We start from the raw sequence: 24,045 nt of genomic DNA on the forward strand, positions 1-24,045 counted from the left end.
ACAGAAGTAATCAGATATTTATGATATCCCTTGGTTTTATTTTAACTTAACCCTTGTGAATACTTCACAAAAATACACATACAGAAGCACATAAAACTATACAGTCAAACTAAATATCCAGCAGATACAACAAGTAGTCAGAAGGGCAAAGATGGATAGCTGTTCAGTGGCTGATGAAATTGTTTGCATAATTTAAAAAATCAACTTGGAATTAATGAATACTTTCAATGAAAGCATTCTAGGGTTTTTAAACATATATAAAAGAAATCGGTAATCTATAAAACAGTTGAATGGGTAACATGCGTTGATCAGTACACAGTGACCAATAATATTTATTGAATTCAAACTATTTACTGTTGTAAACATTTAACAAAAAAGCATTATGAGATCTAAATAATACAGTCTTTGACAATTCGAACAAAATAAGTGGTATGTTTAAAAAATAAAGCTGATGAGCAATAGATCCATTCTATATATTTTTCTTTCAACAGTTCCAGCAAAGAGAAATAGCAGTTATTTTAAAAAAGTATACAGCAAAGATTGTTCCTATTGTAATGGTAAACTCTGGAAACTGTAAATACAAATAAAGTCATTGAACAGTCAAACGGTCATATTCCTAATTCAGGAAGAAGTAACAGTAAGAGCAGTCTGCAATCCAGTTATACTCAATTGTCAACAGAGAATGCTTTCTTTCATAGTTCTGTTTCCAAGAGACAGCAAAACTTTGGCAATTGAATGTATTGAAAATATATTTTCCAAGTTCAAGATACAGTCATAGCATTGTGTGAAAGGTGATCTGTACACCAAGGCTCAGAGGTTGGTAAAGATTCCATATGTGGAAAAAGTGCAAATATCCTGCACAGATAGCTTACAAAGCTGCTGGCGCAGTTACTCACCAGCAGAATCTCGAGTTTTGTTTGCATAGTTCACACATCACTGGAATGTGGGAAGGTGTGCTATTTTTTGGCAAGAGCAAAGGAGACATTATACTGATGTGAATTACCATGTTGGGCATGCTGAATCCATGCAGAACACTGCGGCGAAGGCTGCTACCTGACATCATTAGTTTTTGTGTACTGGTTTTGTTTTTGCTGAAGCAGCTCTGTTATAGCCAGAAGCTTTTTCAGTACGTGCTAGACAAGGAAAAACAGTATGAAAATAATTAGTAAATAAATGAAAGCTTGATCAAATCTCAGGGATGGGAACCTGGATTTGAAAAAAGCCATATAAATGCAAAGGAATAAATAAAATATTATTACCATTCTACTCAAAAACATAAAATTGTAAGTATGTATCATTCAGCCCTTGACTAGGTCATATTATTTTGGTCGAAATAGAAGAGAATTTTTGTACACTAAACAGAAACTCGTTTGCGTTTGGCATCTCATACCTACTTAGGCCAGAACACTCTCTAGAATAGAACACCTTACAGAAGAAAGATTTATCATTATAAATGACACATCTTAAGCCCTATAGGAGCACATGAGGGCAGTCAGGTTACAGCCTAATAATTCTCCAATAAGATTTTTTTTTAATACTTAAAGCAAGTCAGCGTGGCAAGAAGGCATTGTACATGCCAAGGGCATATAAGGGGGTCCATGGCACATATTCTGCATAAGTTTCTCAAGTGACTGGAACCTAAATGATCCATGCTGTTATCTAAACTCGAAAAACCTTGAGAATTTTAGAATCTCAGATTGAGAACTCAGAATCACCACTCTCAATGTGTTAATCTCTTCTATAAGGTCCTTGCCAAATGGTTGGCCACTGTGGTGACGGTTCTTAGAAACTGCCATTTTTGATAAGCTCTTCTAAGGCCACACTAAACAATCTCTGGATCTGGAGCTTAAAATATTTACCAATCTTCCTGAATAATTCTCGTGTGTTTGACAGTTTGAAAAGTACTTGGCCAGGCACCATGTGTATGACAGAAGAGACAGAAAAAGCCACATCACTACTGACATCAGTAGCTCACTTACCATTTTCATACATGCCACTGAAGTGCATGAACACCACTTTTCAGTAGAGTTCACATTAACTTAAAAGCAAGATTTGACATTTTGCAGTATGAAAAATATGTAATCTTAGTCTGGGCTCATTATTCCTGTTTGCTGAGATCTTTGTGGATTATGATTCAGATTCTCAAAAACAATATAATAAGACTAATTCAGCTATTTATCACCTCCCAAAGAATCCTATGTTGACATTCTGCTTAAGTGTGAGGAACATCATTGTTAAAAAAGGTTGGCAAAAACCTACCTGCTGTGCACCACGCTCATTACTGAGCGTTCGCAGTTCATCTGAATGGGCCACACAAATCTCATGCAATGCTGCTAAATCACGGGAAAGGTCAGTTCTAGAATGCTCTGTAGTGTCCGGAAGTTCAGGTACATTCTTTAAGGGAATCATAAAACTGCATTTAGAAATACAACTCTTTATAATCTCTTCTGAAAAGATCCTAACTGGTACAGTAGATAAAATTTAACACATAATATTCTCTTAAAATGTTCTTAAAATGCAACTTGATAGATTTTGTGACCTCAGTATTCACACAAAACCAAGTTTCATTTTCTTCAACCACACGGCAGAATACTGTGCAATATTATTTTTTTAAACTGGAACATAAATAATGCAAGCATTAACTGCCAATCTGGATTAATGCAACCTAAACTTAAAATTCCTCCACTCCTTCAGACTGAGTTTCATTATTAAACTACTATAGTTTGTCCAAATTGATCAGCATATATAAATAAGAGCTACATTACAAAAGCATTGATGAGAACCTTTCAGGCCTATAATTATCTGTGGACTCTGCCCAAAACACTTGCTAATGTGTAGAAATGATGTGTTAATTATGGTATCTTTAGATAAGGTTCATAAAGTAAATTAGTGCCAATACAGTACTACCAACTTGTTATAGTAACTAAGTATTGATTTTATTTTGAGCACTGGAATAAAATTTAACGCGAGTTTAGATTACCAGTGGTTTTAAACAAATCTATTCCTCTCCCTAATGGTGACAGTATTTGCTATACACTCCTAAAAACTACAAACACTCAGTTTTCTATGGTCTAAAAAAAATAATTAGAATATAATTCATTTTTTTTCAGTGAATGAAGGCTTCTAGAGATGGGATGCTTCTAGAGATGCGATGAAAGACAACCACATTTGCCTTTAAAGAGTTTACAACCTAGTAGAGAAGACACAGACTAGATGTAAACTGATCACAGAGTTATATATATCAAAGGATATGCAGGATACTTAGGAAGCAGAACAAAAGGTATTATTTAGTTCAGGTTTAGGGCTCAGCAAAGCCTGCCTGAAGGAGACGTTTGAAGTGAGTCTTATTTGACTTATATAGGTGTAAAGCAATGGAAGAGTATGAGGAGACTGGAACAGTATTATAATATTGGAATTCTAAGCAATCTGAAAGGCTAGATTGTGTGGCATAACTAGGAAAGTGATTGATAGAGAAAGCTGGACTGTAGACATGTGATTATGGAAAGTAAATGGAATCCTAATCTTGAATCTACACCTAGAAATGTGTCTTGAGATAAACTAGCTAGCCTTAAATATTGGACAGTTTCATACAGCTCCTTAAACATCACTATAGTAAAAAAAAAAAAAAAAAATTCATCATGGACCAACTATATTTTTTTGGTAATCGGAAATATTTATATGCTTCAAAACTTCCCAGGAGTTCACATATAGGAACATGATGGCCATTTAGCATCTGCTCCTTTATTTCTCAATTTCATTATCAATATGGACCAACACTATAAATTTCTTATACCTGAAGCTGCAAACTAGGGGCCCACAGGCTGTCCTGACTGGTTTGACTGTACAGTGGTGTGGTGGTTGTTTACTTGTGCTTTTAAGTGAATCTGACTGTATTAAAGCAGAACATTCTCCTACCCTAGCATTCCCTAGTGCCATACACCTGGCTAAATTCACATCTCTTTTCTGGTTTCTATATATATGAACTGAATTGCTAATAAATTTATTTAGTTTTTAATTGATGCAGTATCTGAAAATCTATAACAAGAAAATTTAACTTTACTAAGAAATCCAGGGTCTTAAAAATTATTTTTAAAATCCCATTCTTAATTTTATAATCACAACTTATTTATAAATGCCTAAGTAAGGCATATGTAGTCCCACTGAATGAAGTTTAACACCAAATCCATGTATTTTATTCTTAGAAAAGCCACAGGAACATACATTCTCCAGTCCATTTACTTATTAAACTGGCCAGAACTATGGGTTATCCATCTTGTTTCAAATTCCACACAGTAGCAGCAAAGTTAAAGTAGCTAAAGCAGCAACAGAATGTCATAGTGGTGAGGTGGGACAAACTAAAAATTGACACAGGCAGTTCAAAAGCCACAGTCCTCTATTCTTGGTGTAAATCATTCAGTGTAAGAATAAATTGTTATAATTATATCAAATGAAGTAATTTGTTTAAGAAGGTAGACAAAAATATGCAGCTTTTTTGTTTTGTTTTGTTTTAAGCTCTGGATAGAAAAGCTTTCTAAAGGTTGTTGCTTCAATGAGTTATACTCAGCTATATTAAGTATAGATGTCAAAGTACTTGAAAAATTATATGCATACCCCAAGTTCATCTAAAAACATGATCATACGATGTTTGTTACTTTTGATGAATGGATTGACACCTTCCATGTAAGGCTCCTAAAAATATAAAAATAAAAAGCTTACTATATATGCATCAGAAACATTATCTGGTCCATAACAAAAACCATACATGTAGCAAAAATTCTTATAAATCAAATTATCAGTAGCAGCACATTATTCATAAGAATTGACGTAATTATACAATGACCATATTTTTCCTTCTAATATAAGCAAGCAGCTATTCTGAGGAATAGGAGTATGGAGTACTTTAATAAACAAACAAATTCTGGATGAAAAAAAGCACACATAGCCTAGCAAACACAATTTCTTATATGTAGGTCATTCAAAAATAATTAGTGAGAAACTGTCAATATTTGCCAAGTACCCAGAGGTTATTAGAACCTAGCAGAGAATATAGGGAATTAAAATATAGTGTGGTAGGGACTGCAATAAAAAATTGGTACTCATAACCTGCCTCAGGGTTCAGATGAATTCAAAAGCTGAGTCATACTATAAACTGCTTCATTCTAAAATCTTAAACCGATTCGAAAATATGCTATGTTGTAAAACGGGGAAGGGTTAGTATTAATACACACTCTCTTAAAATCAGTAAGATGAGATAAGGACCTCAATAGACGATTCCAAAGAAACAGACATGAAAAGTCATACAGTTCTAAGAGTAGTGAAATAATGATACAAAAAGTAACATGCTTATCAGATTGTCAAAAATAAAAAAATAATACTAGATGAGTTTTGGAAAGGCTGTGGGGAGCAAAATGTCTTCTTACTTAGTACTTTTACTCCAAAGTTCATTTAAAGAAATAACTGGACAAGTTTGAAAGGAAGTACATATAAGGATACTTGTTATCTGTTAATATTAACAAAAGCAGATGACATAGTATTATCCGTACCAGAACATTAACAGTCATTATCTTTAGATAGTGGGATCACATATGGGTGTTTTAAAAACTCATCCGAATTTTAATATTTACAGAGAATGTTTATTATGCAATACATAATAAAATTGATTGGGGTGCATTTAGAAATATGCTCATTGATTTTTATATTTAAAAGTGAAAGAATCTGATTATACTGGAAATTATACTGAAAAAATACCTTTCTATACTACTAGCGAAAATGGTGGTCTTTAAAATTCCACTATTGAAAAGTAAAATCTAAAAGCATCTAAAAATATGAACATATCAACAAAATCATAAATTATCTTTATGAAATATCCACTGTTGAAAATTTACTTATGCCATATTTCATGGTTTTATCGTGTCAAAGTTTCATTCATAAATGACATTTTAAAGTATCAAAATGTTTTTACCTTAGCTCCAAATTCCACAAGATTTGCTAAGTTCTGCACAGACTTAGCCACTAATATCAGTGTTCTTGCAGCAATAGGAGATGGGGAATCTATAAGAGAATTGGGCACAGCTAATGACACCAACTCCAAAGGTACTTCCAAGTAAACCATTATAAATTTAGCATTTTAATATTTCTTTACTGTTAAAAATATTAATATTCTTCCATTCAGAACTCAATGTTTTTTGGAAAAAGTATGACCTGTATAATTCAAAAGAGCTTGATTTAAAGGGGGAAAAACTGAATATACTTATCAGTGCTTTTAGTTTGTGAAAAGGGTACTACAGGGTATTTCAAAATACTTCAAAGCTTTATCTTATTGCTAAAAAGACTTGTTACTCCACATACCCTACAGGACAATTCACAAAGCTAATTTCAACCCATCCAAGGTTAGCAATTTGCAATATGAGCAATTCCTTGCTTCCAGCCTCCACTGACTCAAATAATTCACTTTAAAGCTCAATAACAAAGTCTGGAATCTCTGCTTTATTTTGAGGAGAAAAACATGCAATTTATTAATTTTTAAAAAATATTTTAAAGGTTAATCAGGAAGCACTGCCCTATATAGATAATAGGATGTAAATGAAAAATATTTGTCTCTATTAATTTTAAGCTCTGAAACATAATTATTTAACAGTAAAAACCTATAGATAGTCTATCTGGCTGCCTGATTTTAGACTGTATTCTTTTTATCTGAAGTTGCTAAACTATAAATAATATTGCCTAGTGGTTCAGAGTCTAACATTCAGATAAATAAATCTCTCCAAAAGAATTCTAAACCCTTAATTCTTAGTAGACCCATAGATTTAACCATTTTAGTAGCAATTGGAGATAACTACAGAGATATGATGGCTATAAAGGTAAGATACTCCAAAAAATTTTAAAAAATTTTGAGCTTCAAATTATCAAGACAAAAATACTTCAGATTCCTTCTGCTAATGATGGCTCATGATTACATTTGTAGTCACAAATATCATTCTTATCCTTTATTTGAAAAGTCTACAACATCTGAAAGTCAATCCATAATGGGCATTTGGGTAATAAGCAAAACTGAATCTGGTTTGTTGGAGTTTAAATGCCAATTAACATTATATAGGTGGTGACAAGAAATCTCTACTGGGAAATCTCAAAGGGCTACTTTCTTTATAAGTATTCACAGAGTACTATTGCAACTGCAGCTATAATTTTAAAATCCAACTTGCAATGGTAGTGACAGGGTCTAGCATGGGTTAAAAGCACACAGGAAGCTCTTTTTCCCAACTTGAAAAAGCCTATGTTGCAGGCTGGAAAAAATCATCATCATAAGAGTCTGAGACATAGGTAGGGATGGGAAAAAAATGATTTGTGTCTAATCATGCCATCTCAGGCTTCAAATATTAGATGGAAAGAAAGGTTAAGAAACAAAATGGAAAGAAAAGGTAAAGTACCAAAAGGAAGAAGAAAGGGGTGCTTTGGAATGTTTTATACCAAGTCTTATAATTGGATAAAAAAAAAAAAGATTTAAAAGGAAAAATGAGTAACCTTACTAAAGAGTATGAAACTTTTTTTAATTTCAAAATTTATCAAAAGCTGATTACCTGAGATGATATTAAACATCCGTGGGTTCAGGATGGCAGGACAGATAAGTCGAAGAAAAACAAAACCACTGAATGGGAGGGAAATTTTGTTTTTTTAGAAAACTACAATATGTGTTACATTAAAATAATATATATATACAAAAATGTTAGTAGAACCATGAACTTTGAACTAATGTAGGGAAGACCAAATATGCAACTTTATGAAAATAATAAGCTAAAGTATCTTACTTTAAGAACATATATTTGCTGCTTAAACATTATTCACTTTTCTCAAATTTAGATTTTTAGATTTACTTTGGGAAGATTTAAGTTGTATCTGTAACATTTACTGTTTTGGCTACTATTTACTTATTCCAAGCTAGTAGTGCATTTTATACTTACTTTGAGGAAGGTGTGTCCTTAGGAACACTAAGAATTTCTGAAATACTGTAGGAGTACAAATAAACCCTTTTAATAGACACATAGTCCTGTAAGGTCCTAAAACTAACATTCTCTAACTTCTCTTTCTTTCTTTAAACAGAACAGCTCAGTAAAGTCTGTTATAAATGAAGTTGGTTATACTGATTTTGTTGAGTTACATAAAAATTAATCCATTGTACTAGGGAAAAAGTGACTTCTTGATAAATGAAAATGTATACAAACAATGTTGAAAAGCTTTTAAGGCAATGAAGAAAAGGACATCAAGCTTTCTAAAGTTAAAAAAAAAAGTTCTCAAATTACAAAATATTAATAGCAAAACCAAAAATTAGTATAAAAACACATGGCTTAATAACAGTTGTCATATATGATTTTACCTGCTAATCTTACTCTGGGAACAAAGTACAAAGTAAAACTACAAGTGTATATAGCTATTCCTAGTCTGCTCCCTTCTTCGGTTACTGGTAGAGTTTATGTTTTTGTGTAGATAATATTTCTCTAATTTCCTCTTAAGAGGAATCCACACTAATAATTGACCTCGCACCTGCCCTTGTAAAGACAAGCATTATTTCCAAGTTGATAAAATTCCTTTTAGAGATTAAAATAATTGACACAGTTTCTGTTCTCTATCAGAGTGAATAACCCAACTTCTCAGCATTTACCTCCCAATGATGTTGCTTGCTAATTTTGGGGAGTCTTAGAAAAATTAATGTGTTGCTTCTCAGATAGCATTTATTCTTAATATACAATTATTAAGTCTTTAGATTTCTTTATAGCAGGTAATTTATGAAGAATCTTGCACAAATTTTGCTTGAAAACATTTTGATATCTTTGTCTTTGGATCTGAAATATAGCCTAGCAACACCGAACCATAAAAGAATTTCAGTGTGCAAATCCACTTTCTGGGAACTTTTAGAGGTGATTTTAAATTTAAGAGGGATACTAGGTATCTACACATATATTTAAAAGCTTAACTAGGGATAGAAATCACCACCTTGGCCATAAATGCCCCTTAGAAGACCCTGTAGTATCAGATAATCCACATAGCAGAATTTCCAGCTATTTGCTTAACAAATATACTTGTTTGAAACTTACAAAAGTTTTCATTTACATCACACACAACTGTGCTGCAACATTATATGCTTGTAATACGTGTCTATTCCTCTCAATCACTACTAAAGCCAAGAAATACAGAATCTACAATTCTTAAACATTTATGTCATATCATTACTAACCAAGAGAGATTTTATCTGTAAAAAGAGTAGAAGGCTCTTTACAAGATTTAGGTTGGGGGCAGGATTAACACACATTTTCAAAACTAATTATATGATATTGGTGCCTTCAGTAGTTGCCCAATTTTTTTTTAATAGTGTATAACATGATGGGCAGCATATATTCTATATGATAAATTTTATTATTAGACCCCTGAATTCTCTGATGCTTTTGCACTAATTTCCTCCTGTCTTGAATGGGTTGGGGTGTGCTTAACAAAAGCATATAGGAGTGTTAAGGATATTAGATTGGGTCTTAGATGTTTTGCCTTTACTTCTGCCTTAGCCACTAACTTTCTGTATAACCTTAAGCAAACAATTTAATCTCTACAGATCTGCTTCCTCATTGGAAAAGTTACGGAAATGACAACAAAGTCCTATATAAGCTACAAAATGCTATGACTTGACAAAGCAATTCCTCCTAATTACTGCACAATGAACACACTGTAACAGCTTCAGAACTAAGTAGACTCTGGTTGGAAATTAGCCCTGAGTCACAAACTGTTAACAAACCAATTAATTAATATCTAAATTGTACAATTATTGCTTTTCGTTCTCAGCACAAATCAACCAGTCTTTCTCTCCTCCCATCAGTGAATGTTGAGGTTTTTAGAAAATGCAAAAAGGTAGCTTGCTAGCTAAGTATCTCATAGTAACTTCAAAACAAAAACACAAAGTAAGTTAAAGTTTAGGAGCTATCTGAATTCAGAAAATATTCAACAGGACTCTGACATAAAAGTCAAAGAAAAAAGGTCTTGAAATTGTATACTGTATACTGTTAGTCTCCACATTTTCACAATTATCCATTTGACTCTCAGGGCAGGCTATATGATTTAACAAAACAGTAAGTCTTACCTAACAACTCTTGTTCTCATGGTGGTATTTGTAGGCCACTTGTACTGAACAGATTTCTGTAAACACCCATAAATATACCTCAGTGTCCTGCCAAAATAACACAACCATCTTAATACAGAAAGCACTTGAAAATACTGATCTCACTGCAGCCTAAAGCTTAATTTACGAAATCCATGACATTTTTAAATGCAACTGGCCATTTTCCCAAAAGAAGTTCTGTTACAAGTAGTGATATTTAGCAAAGGATAAGGAAAACTTTAAAAAGTTTGCATCATCAATTCATTTAACCAGTTCTTTACATTTACTTTGGAAGAAATCCTACCATTTTTAGATTACTTCTGTATTAAAGAAAAGTATGAAAAAGTACTGGAATGCAGATATAGAGGAACTAATGAGTACAGGTTCCAGGGAGACAGATTTTAATGTAAGTTAACTTCTACCTGAATAAGCGAGCTAACACCGAAAGCCGCTAAGCAGACACCGAGTAATTATCTCGTGTACATTTTGAGCAAGATGTTCAACTACATACTGGAGAGATACGTGTCTTTTATGACCTCCTCAAACCTGAGATAAGCTTCTATTCTTTCCCCAAGTTACTATATAAACCAGACATACTGGCCTGTATTTGTTTTATTTTAATGCAAATATTTCACTTTGGTTTCTCCAAGTCACTCTGTTTCCTTAAACACAATTCATCGTGTAAAGATTAAAAACCCTAACTTCTTCAGAGTATAATAACATCAGGACAGTGGAAAAGCTTACACATGTTTTAGAAATACAAATTTTTTAAAATGCAAATATACAATTTCTTGTCAAATTAAAATTTCACCACTTACGGTGGAAGTATTTCTGAAGCCATGAATATTTTCTCCACAAGCTCTGAAAGTATGTTCAATAGGTGTGCTAAATTAGTGTTCACATCTTCATTTTTTTCTAACTTTGATGGACTTAACTAAGAGAAGGAATAAATCAATATAAATGCATCTTGGCAATGATAAATGCAAATGAATCAAGGTAATCAAGCAGTTTTTTCAAGGTTCTCTATTTTTCCATTTTTCAAACTGTATTAGTCTTTTGGTGGTGGTGTGGGGCTAACTAGGGTTTGCTCTGTGGAACTCCTAATGGACTTGTTACCATTAATTCCCATCTACGCAACTGAAGAGCAATGATTATTCAACAGTTTTCAGTTGCTTTGGGTTAAATACCATTAATGAAGTTTTCTTTTATTCATTTACCACATTTTACCACAGATTTTTACAGGCACATAAAACTGTATTAGACTTTATTTTAAATATAATATTCCCAACCAGAAGACAAAAAAATCCCAGCTTCAGTGGCCACATGCACAAATATACCAGAAGTATTTAATTGGAAAGAAAGATCACCGTATATTATTATAAAACCTATCTTAAATCTATTTATTTGAGGAAAAAAGCTGATTAAAATAGAAAGGTTTTTCTGAATGAGATAAGACTTCTAAATGACTAATAAAATACCAAATGCCTCAGAGGCAGCATCATGAACCCTTCTAAAAACTTTCCAGTAACTTCTAAAATCTAAGAATTCTTATCTAGAATTAATGGAGAGAATTTATCTATAGGAATCTAAATTCCCTAGCGTGGATTTAACGTCCAGAGACTTTCTGCAGACTTGCTGCATTTCTGTATCCTTTACACTTATTAGACCAACTATGGTGTTAACCCCAGGTTTCCAACACTAAATTATCCATTTCTTCCTCTTAAGTTAATTAGTAAAAATTGACAACTTGGTGCAGAATTAACATTTTGAGTGTTCCCAGTATACATTATCAAAAGCAGTTCCTTTATTTTGTATCAGACATAAAAGATATATTTAATATCCTCCTTCTATAGTTGCTCTGCCTTCAAAATAAAATGATGGAATAGCCATATACATGAGATTCTACTCCTTTTCTTAATGGTTTGTTATGAGTTTACACTGAAGCCTCAATAATCTAAAAGGATGTTTTTATTTGCTTTTGAGGGGGTTATCTTGTACCTCTGACCCTCCCACCACCACCCCCACTTCAAAAAAACCTTTGAGGAGAAACCTAGATGTTATTAGCAAGTGTCACATAGAACTTACACAACAGAAATCTCTAACAATAACTTCAATTTATGTTTGCACACTTTCTGAAAGTAGCATACACTTTTATCATTAGTACAGCAGGAGTACTTTCATGTATTTCTGGTGCAATTCCAGGTTTTTAATCTCCAAATAAAGTACACCTTTTTTAAAAAGTCTGTTTTGCATAACATTTTTCTAAACGTATTACAAAAGGTATAACTGTTCTGATGAACAGTTTCAGACAGCTAATATATTTGCCTTGAAGTGCAGTTAGCTATAAAGCATTACCTATTAAAATATGCTCTTTGCTGCAATACTCACCTCGCAAGACTGCTTGCTTTCCATTATCTTTAAGATACAGTCTTTCAAAGCGTGATGAACAAATTGTGTAGCAGTGGCTTTCATATACTGCTCCATCAAGGTACTCGCAAGTGTTGTAGCTCGAAATAGGGTAGTGGCTTCATCTACATAAATATATATATATTAAAAAATTATCTGTAAAGGATTGTACTAATGTGAATCAAATTGGAAAATAAATGAATTCATTTTTTCCTCAAATAATTATAGCTCTTTATGTTTATTTGCATGTAGCATTAAATATTGATTATAATGACATCCTATATTCCTATAAACTTAACTCTTCAAAAGACTTTCTATTCCTTCACTTCATTAGATCATAAACAGGAGAAAGAATTAACACTGCCATATTATATGAACAAAGGTTCTGGATGGTTATATGACTTATCTAAGACTAAAGAGCCAAATAGTGACAAAACTAGGACCAGAATCCACCTTTGCTGTCCACTGAGCCCACGCTTTAAAAAATCTGAGTTAATTTACAAACAAGAATGTCACTTAAAACCCCCGTATAAATTAACTTATTTGCCTAAAATATGGCTATTCATGATTTTTAATAAAATCCTAAAAAAAACACAAATATTGCCAGAAAAGACAATCTCAGTGTAAAATATGTACCACCACTTTATCTTTCCTGACAAATCTATATATTTTTATATTTTCTATGATCAGGAGGAAATAGTTTTAGATTTTACAGTTTATTTGGGGAACCTAGAAGCAAGTACTGTTATTGAGTCAAAGGGCTGGTTTGAAATGGGTTACTCTGACATATTTATAAGCTGTTACAAACTACTGTGGGTCCAGCTAAATTGCCTGGAAACTACCTACCTATAGAAGGCAGAAATAAAATGCAGCTAACACCCAACTTCTGTGCAATGAATTTATAAGCAAAAAACAAACAAGAGAACATGGTAAGCATACCAAACTATTCTTAATAACCAAGCAGTATGAGCTATTGATCTGGACACGGAAGTCACTTTCTTACGGCTTCTAATTTGCCATGACAGTAAGTTGTATTAGAGATAATACCCCCGCCCCATATTAGCCAGCCTAAGAATCAGACATGACATTCCAACTGTAATTTTTAATGAATGAAAAACTAAGTAACTTTGTAAAATGATTTAACTATTTAATATGTTCTAAGATAGAGTACATATATACTTGATATATAAAATCTAATCATTAACCAGTTTTTAAAAGTATCACACTAACACATCCATACTGTACCTTCCATGCTTATTTCTCTGTCATTTAGTGTACATAACAACAACGATTCAAGCCTTTCATGAAGAAAAATCCTCAGTAGGATGCTAGCCAGTAGTGTTCGGTCCTGTCCACATACATGTGATAAAGCATAGACTACGTGAAGCTCCTTTTGCAGTATAAGCTAAAAATGACATCAAGAAAGATTGTTGAAAGTACACAGCATTAAGCATTCTCAGTAACATTAACAGGAAATACGTTCTTCTGTATGTATACATTTAGGAATATGTTCTACTGAATAAATTTATTAAAAACAATGAGTTTGTAACCTACATATTTATAGTCTCTTCAAAGCAATGTCATACTGTTGCAAGGCTTTTCAACCTTCTCTGCCTGTCACTGTGCCACTAAACTATGAAATTACTATATTTAACTCAATGGGTATGGTGGGAAGCAGCACATAGCACAGGGAGATCAGCTCGGTGCTTTGTGACCACCTAGAGGGGTGGGATAGGGAGGATGGGAGGGAGGGAGACGCAAGAGGGAGGAGATATGGGGATATATGTGTGTGTGTGGCTGATTCACTTTGTTGTACGGTAGAGACTAACACAGCATTGTGGAGCAATTATACTCCAGTAGGGATGCTGGGGGGAAAAAAAGTTAATTATTTTTCTTAATGCCTTTAAAAATAATTGGACTGGTAAGTAACTTTAATACCTCTTTAAATTCGCTGTACTCTTCTTCTGGCATGATTTTTTCCATAGAATATCGTGCTCGGACGCGCAGGGATCCTGGCTCAATACCTTTCAATGGTATATGGGAGCTGAGCAAAAACCATTCATCTGTGGCATGCCCTTTCTGCAGCCGGCTCAACTGGCAGCGCATAAATACTGTGACAGAAAAATATCAAATGATTACTGTCTAAAAAGATGACACTGTAATTAGTCACACAAATTTTCCTAATGTTCTATCTTATCTATAGTGTTAAATGCTTTTTATTAAAGGACTTTTCAGTAAGATCATAAATTTAATACTAAATGCTTACTTCATTCATTTACTGAATGCCTACTATGTGCCAGACTCTCTGATAGGCAGGGATGTAGGATACAGACATGATAAAGATACAGTCTCTGACTTGCATGGAGGTAACAGTCTAGCCAAGGAGGCAAGAAATCAATTATGATACCCCATGCTAAGCGCTGTAAAGTGGTGTATGCTAATGAAGTACAGAGAAATAATGTCTAATTCATTCTGTGGAGGTTAAACATCCATTCCAAACAGGTACCCCCTTAAGCTGACTTGTAACAGGATCTGGAAGTGTAGCTAAGTAGAAACAGAAAAGAAGAGTGTGTGTGCAGTCTGAACAGAAGGTATGGTGGATGGTTTTAAAAATCCATGGACAATTTAAGAGCTATAAGAAAGCTGGTGTAGCTGGAGAGAAGGATATACAAAAGATTCCACAGTGAAAGTAAGAGTGGGGAGGAGTGGATCAGGAAAGAGCCTTTCTTCTGTATCATTGCTAGGGGGTTAGATTTTTATCTTAAAAATAATGGGGGACCACTAAAAATGTTAAGCATTTTAATAGTAGTACAGAAATTACAGAATAAATATATTTATAGTGAAAAATTCAGGCTTTGATTCTGTTAACACATATCACTTTTTTTTCCCCCTAAGCCTGATTTTTAAGAAGGTATTTAAGGATTAACCTAATTCACTCTGGTGTGAATTGCTAAATCCCATTGCCACCTGTTTCAGAAACATACTGGGAAAAGTTGTGCTGCTGAGAACCAGTACTGACTACCAGAAGTGAGCAGTGTAATCTAGTTTAAAGAAAAAAATTTAACAGAGTGCTTTTTTTCATTTACATGCAAAGTATAGGAAAGTAGGAGAAACTTAAAAAGTAGGAAGAAGGGATAAGGAAGCACCACAGAAAGATGACCACTGTTACTGTTTTCTTTTTCCTCCTATACGTTGTGGAGGGAGGGTGAGCAGATCCTACTTTAATCCTAAGGGCTTAAGTTTACAGTATATACAATTTAGCCTTTTTGGTCTTTTTCTTTTTTAGATACAGCAATCAACACTTGTAGAAGTATAAAAAGAAGCTATCTCAAGTTACACTGCTTACACACCTTTTTAATTTCCATTTTAGACTATACTTCATTATGAATTTCCAAAGTATATAAAACATGCTTTTTCACTTTAGAAATTTCTGTGTCAACTTACAGATATCAGGATCTTTGCTTTTCTTCGTTTTATTGCTAAGAGTTATTTCAAATCTGTTGATGTCAGGAGGAAGATCACTAAAGCAGCAAGGAGAAAAAGAATTAAGAAAATGTCCTGGCATAAAACTATCTAATTCCTTTATTAGTATTGAATAAACCCCCTATTTCTGCTGCTAACCCAGCTGAAAGTGCTAGATTTAAAAGTAGATTCAAAACATGTTTTATTATTTGGTACACAGGAATACAGACAAGCAAATTACACTTTCCCTACTGTCTAACTTTAACTTCCTGGAGTAAATCCTGGAAACCCTTGTAAACATTTTGTCTGTGTATGTTAGTAAATGTTTTTGGATTCATCAGTAATGGTAATTCATATTAATAACTGGGTGAAAAACCAAGGACATAGCACTTTACTAGTAAAAGTGAACAAATACAATAGAATAAAAAAAAGTGTGTATTATTAAAATGCCTGAGCTTGGCACCGTGTTCTAATTGATTTAGATACAGAGTTAAAAAAAAAAATTAAAAAAAGGAAAGAAAATGCATTACAGCAAAAGAAAATCATCTAATGTAATGATAAAATAAGACTTACTCAAAGACAAACTCTTCTGACCATACAGGGTTTTGCCCTTCCCTTGCATGAGTTTTTGCTACCTGGACACTATTCAGGTAGATGTTACAATATGGATTAGTAAAATGTTTTACTGGGAGTTTATGGGCTTCTTCAATATGTAAAACAAGACTGCTGACCTAAAGAAAACACAGAAATCGTTAACCCAGATTTCAAGAATTATGCATTAGGTTTCAAAGGCAATTATTATAAAAACCCAAAATAGTGACTTATTTTCCCCTTTTTTCAGAAAACATGACCTTCAGTTATATTTTCCCTTTTAATAAATTCTTCCCACTTAAAAAAAAATACAATTGTATTTTACAAGTTATTCCTCCAATTACATTCCTGCAAAAATAATGAAATACACCTTTTCTGCTATAAAACAATGGTTCAGAGAAAATGAAGTTGAGAAGAGGATTCTTTTTTTTTTTTTTTGAGGATTCTTTATTAATTTAAGTAAATAACTCTTACCACCCAAATCAAAATCTAACATGCTATATAATGCTCATCTGGAAGATTTTCTTTCTATACAGAGTTCCACAGCTAGAAAATATTTTTAAAATATTGATTCTACCTTCTCATTTTACAGAAAAGGATACAGATCCAAAGAAGCGAAGTTATTTTTCAGTTTTGATGCAAAACTTAAACCATCTATCTTCTAGTGTCAGGTTCTCTTTCCCTCTTGCCACGTACTACTTGTGTGGCCTTGCACAAGTCAGTTTCTATGAGCCCCAGCTTCCTCAGATATAAAATTAGGATAAAGTCTACACTGCAAGTTGTTGTGAAGATTAGAAATGATATGTATAAAAGCACAAGCAGAGTACCTGGCACATAAAAAGGGCTCAAGACATTGTTAGCTATTATATCATTATGATTATATACTATTATATCTACAAATAATAATTTCATGCCTGAAATTTCTCACAAGATACAATCTACAAAAATTGAATCTGATTTTCCATAGCTTTCAAAATGTTAAAACATGCTTTGAGAACACAGTGATTATGCATATAATTAAATGTCCCTGGGGAAAGTATCAGACTTCTGGTTATAGGGAATAAAACTTTCAGTCATCTAAATAATAACCATTTATCCACTTCCAATAGAACAGTATGTTAAATTCACCAAGCTTATTGGAAATTCCCATAAGTAAAACAAGAGTCACTTTAGTAAATACTGTACAAAAAAGAAACTTTCCTCAAAACTCCAAGAATGTTAAATTTACCTAACTTTTTCCAATTATCTGGGGATAACTAAAAGAAAAAAGCAAAGAAATGGAGGATATAAAGTTGAGTTTACATACATAGAACGAAAGAGAAAGCCTAGCTTAACTCTCCATAAATGAACATGCAGGCATGTGAAGGTTTCAAATAAGACAGGATACTACCCATAAGTTATGTAATAGGTTTCAAAAGCAATTACTATAAAATGAAAAACCCTAAAGTTTACCAGGATTAGTACTTTCAGTCAGATGATTTTTTCAGTAAGTACCTTTCTGACACAGGCCAAAATAATTTTTTGAAGAAGAAAAATAATAATAATAGGGCCAAACAGAATAGTTTCTGTTGTTGTTGGCTTGGTATTGTTACTTTAAGTGGAAGAAAAAAAGTCCTTGATATGTATTCAAAAGATGGCATTATGGGCTAAGTATCCAGCAAGTATATAAAGAATATTCTCTTTCATAAAGAAGTAACTATTTCTCCTGCTGCTGAAGCAAGTGGGAGCATGGCTTTAAAATGCCTGACAAGATTCACCTCTCAAGAATTCTAAAGTGTTTGAAATGTTGCCCAAAATAGGTCATAGAGAAATAAAAATAAAGAGCAAACTGATAAAGCAAAATACAATCACAAATTTGTGACAATCACAAATCAAAGAAAATCAAGTTTCACCTGACGCAGGCGTTTATTAGCTGTCCCTGGACTACTTTTCCGTAAATTGCAAAATGCCTGCAGACCTTTCATCCAGTCCTACAAAAAATAACAGCATTTCAAAGAAATATAGTATACAATAGTTTATGCAGTTTCCAATCAACAGTTTGGGTTTTTTCCCCAAATTCAATAGTTCCTTCCCTCTCTAGACTGCCATTTCTAAACTCAGAGTATCCTGTGCTTTAAATACATCGGTGCTCCAACAAAATAAAACAGTGACCAAAACAATTATAATTCTGTAAAATATTGATTGTATTATCGTAGCATCTCTATATTAATCTTAAGTACCAATGAGTGATAATTTATTAGTCAGAAAATAAATTTACATATATTTAAGCAGTTAAACTTGAGGGACCCTAAAGCAGAACTGAACTTGATACATTTTGTGAAAGGAAGGCTGACTGCAAAACCAGTTGATAATGTGATGACTGATTTGATGACAAACATTCTAATCTTTACCTTAGACCATGATATAGGTAGAAATGTATAAGGGGGTCTGGGTGATTTATAAGCCTTTTAAATATAACATATTTAAAACAATATTTCAGCCTAATATTAAGTTGCAGCTATATTCTAAAATGTTTAATGATCTAGTACTCTGGAGAAAGGAGAGAACAATTTTAGGTTTACCAAAAATAAATCTAAATATTTTATTTGGCATACATGTTTCTAGAAAGCTCTGTACTACTGTTTCACTCAATTAGGTCTTTAGTTTGTTGGCTATTTCAATGAATCTGAACTCTGTCAGTGTTTAGAGAACGTCTTTTAATGGAGCAAACTTAAGACTAAATCAATTACCGTAGCTTTCAGAAAGAGAAGACAATAACCAGAGATACCACAGGCCACCAAAGTAATAAAAAACTGGGACGATCAGTGGTATTTTTGAACTTTAAGGGATATATGCAAACAGAATATGGAAAGAGTATAGATAAATCCAATAAGATAATGTTATATTTATGTGAGGCATGCAAAACACATTGAAATGTCATCCAGGTATGTAAATTAAACACATCTTTAGAAAGAACATGATAAAATAACTGGAAGATAGGATACTCAAGTTTAAGTTTCTTTTCTAACTCAATATCTAACATTAAAAAAAAAAGTCAAACAGCAAAATACTATGAGCCCTATTTTTGCAAATTAGGGCTACATACCCACAAAACAAGGTTTTATGTGTATTATAAGTTAATAATGAGTATTCAATTGAGATATTTTTCCATGATGGAAAAATGATATTCAATTATAAGCCATAAAACACAATGGCTCATTCATCAAATTTATTCTACACCCTAAGATATTTTCATAATTTATGAGTCAGGGGCCCATGCCAGGATCCAGAGTTTTAGGAGCATTTGCCTCATATCCAGGGTTGGCAAATTATCTTCTTTTTTTTCAACAAAGTCACTTTCTTTCACCTCTAAACTACCTTCGGGTTCCTTCCATAGAGTATAAGCAGAAGAAATATAGCCATATTTCTACAAAATACCTTTAAACACCCCAGAAATATTATGGTTCAAAGAAATCAAAGTACTTTTAAAAGGAGATTTTTAAAAACGTTTCTTCACAGCATTACTTAAAACTTAATAAAAGTTTTAATAAGGGCATTGCACATGGATCAATGGCTAGTGCTGAAAGTAAACATTATATCTAGACTTAGAGAAAAACAGAAAATTCCTCAAAATTTTTTCCTTGTGATGACTGAATTTCTATTTTTAGACACAGTTCAACCAGTGAATAACAACAATGCTTATTAGCAAAACTAACTGGCTTACCTTTTTGACTGTACTTAGAATATAACCTTTTTGCAGAGGATTTTCAATGAACATTCTCAGTTGGACTCAACATCATAGCCCATTTAAAGGTCAATTTAAAATGGAGTTTTCCTAATAACCCTACACTGTGTTTTTCTGCATTTCTTTCAAAAAAAATTTTTTTACACATGAAAGCTTCTCATTCCTTAAAATAAAACATAATTAGATTTCAGGCATCCTTTTTATCACATTATCTTAAAATGCAACAGCTTTCTATTCCAGTTAAAAAAGAAAACAAGAGCTGAATAAAGTTGACAGTAGTTGAAAAACCAGTTAACTTACCTCTGCTTGTTCTGGAGTTTCTCCTGCAAAGTAGAAGATGTAATGTTCTTCACTAAAGTGCTGAACCACTATCTGAAAACAGTTTGGCCTTTAAAATACAAACAAAGTTATTAGGAAGTTTAACATACCAACTTTACACTAACTTAAGAAAAAAAATCACAATACAATTATGTAATTTATATAAACTTAACAAAATTCTTAATTTAGAGAAATAATAATCCATTGTACTAGATTACTAAAAAGAAAATGTCAGCTGCATATATTTTAGAAAGCTTTTTGTCTGCACTATTGAAATTTTATCAAACTATCAAAGTTTAAAAATATTTCACAGTACTGTGTAGATTAATTTTAAAAGGCATTAGAAATAGAAAAGTTACAATAAAATTGAAGCAGGAGTGCTAGAATTGCATATAGCTAATTTAAAGACTTTAAAGCAAATAAAATATTACTAAACTCAGTGCTTCAGGATGATATATAATATACATTTATATGTACTGGGAAAAGACTAGACATGTTCTTTAGGCCTAAAATGTTCTTAATGGTTATCTCTCAGTAGATTGTGGGTGATTTTAATGTTCTTCTTTATAATTTTACCTATTTTCAAATTTTTTTTTACAACTGGCTGTTTTTCCTCATTCCATTTTAATGGAAACATCAGCTTATTCTGAGGATCAAATGACCTAACAGTGGTGTGCAATAAATATTAGTTCTTATCTTCCTATAGTATGCAGTGTGGTATAATTCATTTGACATGTAAGTACAATATTAGATAGTAGCTTATATCTTTTTTGAAGATGTGCTGCCTTTCCAACTAGATTTGAAAATGTTTATAAAATGTTTAATAAGGGCCTTCAAGTTTTTGCAATTCAATAAATATTATTTCTATTTCTTGCTTTAACCAAAGAGTATATCTTACACTTCAGTGTTAGAAGGTCATAGCAAAGTATCCAGAGTACAAGCTTAACATTTATTAAAGATAAATCCATCTCTTCAATGCTTTGAGAATACCATAAAACAATGGAATATGTCAACTGAAAACTTCTGATTCTGAAAGTGGTTTGTACCAGACTAACCCTCCTGGCAGGATAAAATATAAACCAAACAAAACACAACTGTTTGAAGTCACTGGAGAACAAGCAGCTCAGACTGAAGGGACCAAGATCATAGTGAGGTGAGACTGACATTCTCCACAGCTTTTCTTTTCAAGGTGTTTGCCAATTCCTAAACCGTGTAGGGCAGGACTCTGGGGCAATAAGCAGAAAACAGCATCTAAGAGGCTAAAAAGCTAACAAAGCACATTCAGTTTCACAGTGCTGGGAGAGACAAATGAGTTCAGGGCCTTTAAAAGAGAAAGCTTTCAGTTGAGACCCCTGAAGAGCTATGCCTTCAGAATAAGAGCAAACCAGAAGCAGTATAGCCTTCACCGATACCTCCAATTGATTCCTGAGGGGATCAATATGAACTAACCCTACTCTAACTTATCTGGCAAAAGAACAGTCCTTTCTGGAGACAATAACATTATCCATAGCTTCCACAGTTTTTCATACACTGTATCCACTATTCAGTCAAACATAAGTAGACATTACAGGAATCAGGATCAAATGACTGAAAAGCCAAAAGAAAAACAGACAAAGAAAGACCTACATGTGATCCAGATATTGAGGACAGATACAACTTTCAACTATCTGTAATTAAAGTGCTTAAAAAAAATAACAAAATAGAGAATTCTGCCACATAACTAGATATTTAGAACAAGTGTTCTAACAATTTAGAACACAAATTCTAAAGTGGCAAAAGTAATAAATAAAATTAAGACCTCAACAAACACATTTAACTACAGAAGAATAGATTTGTGAGCTGAAGGCAAATCAGAAGAAAACATCCAGCCTGAGGCACAGAGAGGAAAAAAATTATAAGAAACATAGAAAACCGTTTAATAGACACATGGGACATAGTAAAAGGAATATAACATGTAACATGAGTCCCAGAAGATTAAAGAGAATGTGGCAGTAGAACTGTTTAAAGGGATACTAATGAAGAATTTTCCAAAACTGACAACAGACATCAGGTCTCAGATTGAAGAAGCTCTACAAACATTAAGATACATTTAAAAAATATATATTTTTACAGTAGGCATATTTGGTTTAACTTTTGAAAATCTAAGGAAAGGAAAAATCTCAAAGCTTTCAGAGAAAGATGAAATACAGTACATCGTGAAGGAAAAAAGATACATTATCTCTAAAAGAGAAACAGAATGACAAAATGTTGAAAAGTAGAAAATCTTTAAAATGCTGAAAGAAAGTAATTACCAACCTAAAATTTAATATCCATCCTAAACATAGATAAAACAATAAATACTGCCACAGTAAAAGATTCAGCCTAAGAAAAGATACAGGTATGAAATTCCCACATAAATATTCACTACAGTAATAACTCTGTATGATTCAATGTCTTCAAACTTGTGCTTCTGAAATCGTTTATATTTAAAGTAAAGCAGGGAGGAGCTTCAAGATGGCAGAAGAGTAAGACAGGGAGATCACCTTCCTCCTCACAAATACATCAGAAATACATCTACATGTGGAACAACTCCTACAGAACACCTACTGAACGCTGGCAGAGACCTCAGACCTCCCAAAAGGTAAAAAACTCCCCAAGTACCTGAGTAGGGCCAAAGCAAAAAGAAAAAACAGACAAAAGAATAGGGACAGGACCTGCACCAGTGGGAGGGAGCTGTGAAGAAGCAAAGCAAAGGTTTCCACACACTAGGAGCCCCTTCGCAGGCAGAGACTGCGGGTGGCGGAGGGGGGAAGCTTCGGAGCCACGGAGGAGAGCGCAGCAACAGGGGTGCGGAGGGCAAGGCGGAGAGATTCCTGCACAGAGGATCGGTGCTGACCAGCACTCACCATCCCCCGAAGCTTGTCTGCTCACCCACCGGGATGGGCAGGGGCTGGGAGCTGAGTCTCGGGCTTCGGTTGGATCACAGGGAGAGGACTGGGGTTGGCTGCGTGAACACAGCCTGAAGGGGGCTACTGCACCACACCTAGCCGGGAGGGAATCCGGGAAAAAGTCTGGAGCTGCCGAAAAGGCAAGAGACTTTTTCTTGCCTCTTTGTTTCCTGCTGCGCGAGGAGAGGGGATTAAGAGCACCACTTAAAGGAGCTCCAGAGATGGGCATGAGCCGCGGCTAACAGCGTGGACCCCAGAGACGGGCATGAGACATTAAGGCTGCTGATGCAGCCACCAAGAAGCCTGTGTGCAAGCACAGTCCACTATTCACACCTCCCCTCCCAGAAGCCTGTATAGCCAGCCACTGCCAGCGTCCCGTGATCCAGGGACAACTTCCCTGGGAGAACACATGGCACACCTCAGGCTGGTGCAGCGTCATGCTGGCCTCCGCCGCCACAGGCTCACCCCGAACTCCATAC

General features: G+C 33.7%; 1 protein-coding gene across 3 annotated transcripts in view; it reads right to left on the reverse strand.

Moving 5' to 3' along the window:
• RASA1 (RAS p21 protein activator 1) overlaps positions 1–24,045 on the reverse strand; it is a 113,065-nt gene that overhangs the window by 3,672 nt on the left and 85,348 nt on the right. The window contains exons 12-26 of one of the 3 annotated variants that reach the window (XM_027100681.1): positions 20,622–20,709; positions 18,490–18,567; positions 16,580–16,737; positions 15,989–16,065; positions 14,483–14,655; positions 13,790–13,949; positions 12,527–12,669; positions 10,957–11,072; positions 10,121–10,207; positions 7,959–8,003; positions 7,578–7,645; positions 5,963–6,051; positions 4,612–4,689; positions 2,260–2,394; positions 1,004–1,133 (exon numbers count right to left, since the gene is read on the reverse strand). In XM_027100681.1, coding sequence (XP_026956482.1) covers positions 1,050–1,133; positions 2,260–2,394; positions 4,612–4,689; positions 5,963–6,051; positions 7,578–7,645; positions 7,959–8,003; positions 10,121–10,207; positions 10,957–11,072; positions 12,527–12,669; positions 13,790–13,949; positions 14,483–14,655; positions 15,989–16,065; positions 16,580–16,737; positions 18,490–18,567; positions 20,622–20,709 — 1,579 coding nt within the window. In that variant the 3' untranslated portion in view covers positions 1,004–1,049. Of the gene's footprint in view, positions 1–17; positions 1,134–2,259; positions 2,395–4,611; positions 4,690–5,962; positions 6,052–7,577; positions 7,646–7,958; positions 8,004–10,120; positions 10,208–10,956; positions 11,073–12,526; positions 12,670–13,789; positions 13,950–14,482; positions 14,656–15,988; positions 16,066–16,579; positions 16,738–18,489; positions 18,568–20,621; positions 20,710–24,045 lie in introns of those variants that run through there. The other 2 variants (XM_027100680.1, XM_027100682.1) reach the window with 2 other exon arrangements.

The sequence above is a fragment of the Aethalodelphis obliquidens genome, unplaced genomic scaffold, assembly GCF_003676395.1.
Source record: "Aethalodelphis obliquidens isolate GAN/ISIS:26980383/991018 unplaced genomic scaffold, ASM367639v1 scaffold4, whole genome shotgun sequence".
Taxonomy (NCBI): Eukaryota; Metazoa; Chordata; class Mammalia; order Artiodactyla; family Delphinidae; genus Aethalodelphis; species Aethalodelphis obliquidens.